The 5,804-nt window shown below is 43.2% G+C and overlaps 1 protein-coding gene across 1 annotated transcript in view; it reads left to right on the top strand.

Moving 5' to 3' along the window:
• The window catches only part of LOC100533329 (PKA type II regulatory subunit), a gene marked incomplete at both ends in the record, with an annotated part of 5,067 nt that extends 1,353 nt beyond the window's left edge, over positions 1-3,714 (top strand). The window contains 2 exon segments of the mRNA NM_001204626.1: positions 2,400-2,787; positions 2,853-3,714. Of these exon segments, the coding sequence (NP_001191555.1) occupies positions 2,400-2,528 (129 nt within the window).
• Positions 3,715-5,804: the final 2,090 nt, after the last annotated feature.

The raw sequence follows: 5,804 nt of genomic DNA, 5'->3' as shown, positions 1-5,804 counted from the left end.
CTCTCCTCCCTCCTCCTTCCTCCTCTCTCCTCCCTCCTCCTACTTCTCCCTCCTCCTCCTCCGTCCTCCTCCTTTCTCCCTCCTCCCCCTCCACTTGAGAGGATTTGTTGCTGACCATCCGGTCAGTCCGGAGAACAATAGAGCCGGACAGGGGTCCAGGGGTCGCTCTTTGATGTGACGTGTCACCCGGCCGGAAGGACGTGATATATCATGACCTTATTGCGTTGCAAGTGCCGTAAAACTCTTACTCATACTCAAAGGAGGACGTGATGATGATATGATGACTCACGTGCCTCTGCCGCGCGGTTTGCTTTCCCCGGACATTGGTCAAATGTTTGATCAGATCAGATGGGATCGGGTTATCTTTGCGTAATGGCGTCCTGGCCGATGTACCACGAGGTATCGAGTCGGCTTCCTGGTAGAACTGAGCTTCATGGGAAGTCCATGTGGGGCGTATCGCGTTCCGTCACTCCGTACGTGTACAAACGAATGGTTTGATCCGGCAATGTCAGCTGACACGTACTTTGTGCCAAGAGGATTGGCTGCTGGCCACAATTGGTCGCTTTTAACCCTATCCGTACGTCGTGTTTTACTATCGTGTCCATACGACGTGGGGATCTCTGTGCCACCACTTAACCCTATCCGTACGTTGTGTTTTACTATCGTATCCATACGTTGTGGGGAACTCTGTGCCACCACTTTCCAAAGAGTACATAATTTGCTCGTTAATCCGATCTTGTACGCTTTGCATAGCTGTCTGTCAAAATGATTTTTTGAGAAATACTTTAAGTTTCAAAAAGATCTTCGTACTGCTAATATACTAAAATGTGAAGAATACAACCCCGGAGATACAAAATGACCCCAGGGCGTACGGATAGGGTTAAGCATAAGGGGGCTATCCCGAAAAATGCTGTTTTGAGAAAATTGAAGGTAAAGTTTTTTCCCCTTGTTCAGTTTCTTTGAAAGACAAGGAGAGTTTTTCTCTGTAACGAAACAAATATACACACCAATGAAGCCAAACTTCTCCTATAGGTAGGGTAATGTCCACTTTTGGTGTAGGTCAAGGTTCCTGGAAACCCCCGAAGTCTAGGTTAGCCAGCTTGTCCTTAAAAGCGACCAATTTTCATCCAGTCAGCCTTATAGTAAGGGTATTTGGAAAGCGCCACAGATTAAGTCCTACTTCTGTACTTTCCCTCTCTTGTTACCATCTTGTCTGTCTATCATCCTTATCTCCCCTCATGTTTTATTTTTGTCAATATTTTGTATGTCTATCTATCTATCTATCAATGTGGGTGGTTGGCGGGTGCTCTGGTGTGGTTTGCTCCTTCTTTCCTATCAAACATCTATCGTCTTTATCTCCTCTCCTTTTTTGTGTTTGTTGCTCTATTGTAAATTTTCGGCACTTATTGTGGTGCAAGTGCCATAAATCACTTACTAAAACTTTTTGGTGTCTTTACTCCAACGAACACATGGTAGTTACTTTGCCGTTAGCTGACAAAATGACTTTTTTTTTTTTCGTTTTTGGCGCCAAATTGTTCAGTTGCCCTACCTGTGTGAAAATATCCATGTTAAACTGTAACTAGTTTTTAAATGGATTTTAATTTTAATTTTGGGAAGAACACCTTTTTTAACTGGTTACGATGACAGTGTCTTTATCTCAGAACTGCTGTGAATTAATTTTAAAAAGACATTTTGTCAGCTTATAGCTGTTACTGTCAATACGTATTTGCTTGTGGGTGGTTGGCGGGTGCTCTGGTGTGGTTTGCTCCTTCTTTCCTATCAAACGTCTATCGTCTTTATCTCTCCCCTTTCTTTTTTGTGTATGGCTCTCTCTTGTGTAACACACTATCACACTATCTATTTTTCGGCACTGATATGACCTTATTGTGTTGCAAGGGCCGTAAAACTCTTACTAAAACTAATCCTAAACATTTATTTGTCCTTATCTCTCCTTTTTTGTGTATGTTACTCTCTTCTAACACATAATCTGTTCTTTGGCACTTGTTTGACCTTATTGTGTTACTAAAACTAAACTAAGCATATTTACGTCGGTGGTTGGTGGGTGCTCTGGTGTGGTTTGCTCCTTTTTTCCTATTAAACGCCTATATCATCCTCTTCTCCCCTACTTTTTAAAAATGTTTGTTACTCTCTTGTAACACCTCTAATCTTCTGGCGCTCGTATGACCTTATGCAGTTGTGAGCGCCGTAAAACCTCTTCCAAAACAATATCTCCCCTACTTCTTTTGTGTTTGTTACTCTCTTGTAACACCTCTAATCTTCGGCACTTGTATGACCTTATTGTGTTTCAAGTGCAGTTGCCGTAAAACTCGTACCTGAAACTAAGCTAAGCATATTATTTGCTTCTTTTGACTCTCAAAAACTCCTTTGGTTTTCCAGTACTGGATGTGCACGCGTTTGAGCGGCTGATGGGCCCCTGCATGGACATCATGAAGCGCAACATCGGCCACTACGAGTCGCAGCTGCTGCACATATTTGGGGACAAGGCCAACATCTCGGACCTGCGGTGAAGACGGCGCCGGCCCTAGAAACATAGATCTATTTTTTTTCCCGTTATCTCAGAATGTGACGATGATTAATTAACTTTCTCGTAGTTCCTCCTCTAGTAAATGAACTTTTGGTTTACCGCATCATTTTTTAATTTTTTTGTTTAATTTTTGTTTGTTTTTGTTTTGTTTTGTTTTTTCTTTTAATTTTTCATTTGTATTCCACGCATGTAAGAGAGAGAGAGAGAGAGAGAGTGAAAGGGGATGGAAGGAGAGAGACAGTGAGAGAGAGAGAGAGAGAGAGAGAGAGAGTGAAAGGGGATGGAAGGAGAGAGACAGTGAGAGAGAGAGAGAGAGAATGTGGAAGATTTTGATTAAAAGGTGCTGAGTGGCCTTACGACTGCGTTTTCATGAATGTGACTATATGTGTGTTGTTAGTCAGTGTGTTTGTTATTGTTTTTGTGTCGTGGGATAGTGTGTCTGTCAGTGTGTCTGTCGCGGTGTGTCGCTGTGCACTTTTCTGTTTCTCTGCTAGGTGGATATGGCATGTGTGTATTTATACATATCTCAATGTTATGTTGCCTCGTAATCTCGAGAGAAACTTGTGTTTGCTCTCCACTGATGTTGGAATTACCAAATGTTTGCAGTCAGGCGTTTGCTATTCATTTTGTTGTTTGCACTTTCGTAGCTCCCTATGTTTATATAAATTATATGTTTCATAGCACTGCAGTGGTCGGGCCCAGGTTCGAATCCCTCTTAAACATTTTGCTGTCACAAGGCTCATGTAGTGTGGGTGGTTGGCGGGTGCTCTGGTGTGGTCTGCTCCTTCTTTTCTGTCAAACATCTATCGTCCTTTTCTCTCCTCCTCCTTCTTTTTTGTGCTTGTTACTCTCTTGTAACACCTCTAATCTTCGGCACTTATATGACCCCCTTATTGTGTTGCAAATGCCGTAAAAGTCTTACTAAAACTAAAGCACTCAGTATTAGTGATAGGAAACTCGGTGAAGTGCACTCTGTCGGCTTTTCTTGTTCTTTTCGCTCGCTCTCGTTCATTTCGCTGTCTCTTCTTTCACTGCAGACCTTGCAAACTGGGGTCAGGTTATCGTAGTGAGCAATGGTCTACTTGTGTTAACTCATTCTGTTTTTAATTAACAGGTTTTTTGGCTGGACTTGGCTTTAGGTGTCAATGTGTACATCTTTGTGTGTGTGTTTGTGTATGTGTGTGTGTGTGTGTAACAGAGCAAACTGCTGCTGATAATGTTGTGCAGCTTCATGACAGACCCCACCCGCCCCACGCCCCTCCCCCACACTCCCATCAACCCCCCACCCCCACCCCCACCCCCCAGAGATCTATTGCTCAATGGTTATGTTGTTGATGTTTCTTGCCATACGTGTGATTTACACCCTGAGCTGCTAGTGTTTGTTTGTTCGTTTGTGTGTTTGTGTGTGTGTTCGTCCAAGCTGTCCACATCTCTCCACCTTGTTTCTTTTTTCTGTCACTCACTGAGAGTGAGGCAAAATATGCGTCGACAGGTAAGTTGTACTTGTGTGGTATACTAGAGGGTGCACCTGGTTCTTGAGTTAGGTACACCGGTGTGTGTGTGTTTGTGTGTGTGTGTGTCTGCACTCTATTCCTGTGATGTTCTATGTGTATATGGACGCTTCTTTTTTGTTGTAAAATGTCACTCTCTCCTGCATGCACCATGCGTACTCCACAATTTTGCTTTACATGTGCGGACAGTTTTGCGGAAGACAGCCGGGAGAGAGATGCGGTAGTTACAGCCGAGATCTGGTAGGCGCTAGATAGACGGTACTGCCAGTATTACGGGTACTTTGTGTCCCCGTATAATAATAATAATAGACAGCTTTTGTATAGCGCATATCCCCGCTCAACAGCAGGCTCTATGCGCTTTACACTATATTATTACCCCAGCGGACCATAGAACACTCCGAAACATTCTCAGCTTCCAGGGAAGCATACAGGGCAAGCAGCTGATTAAGCGCTCAAACACTAACAAACTGACAAGATCTTTCGCTGTCTATAGCCGGGTACCCATTACATGTAACAGCCATGCAGAGCTGACTTTACGTACAAATGGTACTGTCAGTATTACGGGTATTTTGTTCCCCCCGTATATAGTGGGAAATGTCACAACCGTGCGGAGCCGACTCTCCGTACAAATGGAAACGAGGTCCTAGAGAAATGTTGGCGGCGTAAGAAAGAATGCTTGTTTGAGCGGCAGCAGCAATATTGTCAGCCTTGCGGCTTGTCGTGTGTTGCCGGTCGTGTGTTGTTGGCCGTGTATCGTAGTGTACACACGTACACCGCACTTGTTGCCTCACTAGCCGTACGTCGTCGTAGCACTGCGGTGTGATGACCACAGCCCCGGGTGTAGCGTGGTCATTAATTTGTACAGACGTAAAATGTGAATTTTTTCATTGGCTAAGGCGTAGTAAAATGGCAAAAATATACCGCGTGCCACGTCAGCTTGCCATTTCCTCTGTTTGGTTGAGAGGAGAAAGTCCTTGCCTGGACATGGATGGCTGGTGCCTCTGTGAATAAATTATTGATGGTCGGGAGAAAAGGCCTTCACTGTGACCGAGAGTCGTAGATTGCTGTGGGGTTTTTTGAGCCGTCGGTAGCATAGTGGTTAGGCTACCGGACTCGTAATCGTGAGACTGCGGGTTTTATACTTACAGAATATGGCATCAATAAAAAATCTACAATTTTGACCCTAGTGTCAGTTTTCAGCCAATATCTCCATTTATGTTTTGCGAAAAGTAACTCATTTTATCGGCACGTCTCGCATATATTATTATTATTACGTGGGCTGGAGTGAGAGAGAGAGAGATAGAAAAAAAAGAGAGAGAAATGTGTGCTTTTGCAGCTGAGGGATAAAAATATGATTCTCTTCCAAACTCACTTTCAAACAGCTGCATGACATACCAAAGGGATGATGCTTTTTATTTTGAATAACATTTTGTACTGTTTATTACTACTACTATTATTATTATTATTATTATTATTACTGCTATTACTACATGACTGGATTCACACCGGTAGTCAAATCTGATTGGTTTCTTTGTGTGTCGTAGCAATGTTTGAATTTCCTAAAGCTCTTTTTCAGTCCTGTCTATGGTAGTGCCATTGTTTGTTTTGGCTTTTCTTTTGTTTTGTTTGGTTTTTTTCTTTCATTTTGCCACATTAACATTGTCCATTTTTGGTTTTTGTGTGTGTGTGTGTGTGTGTGTGAGTGATGATTGGAGCGTGTGAGTGTGGACGAGTGTCCCTCCCTCCTC

The sequence above is a fragment of the Aplysia californica genome, unplaced genomic scaffold, assembly GCF_000002075.1.
Source record: "Aplysia californica isolate F4 #8 unplaced genomic scaffold, AplCal3.0 scaffold00142, whole genome shotgun sequence".
Classification (NCBI taxonomy): Eukaryota; Metazoa; Mollusca; class Gastropoda; order Aplysiida; family Aplysiidae; genus Aplysia; species Aplysia californica.
This window is presented reverse-complemented; position numbering and strand designations above follow the sequence as displayed.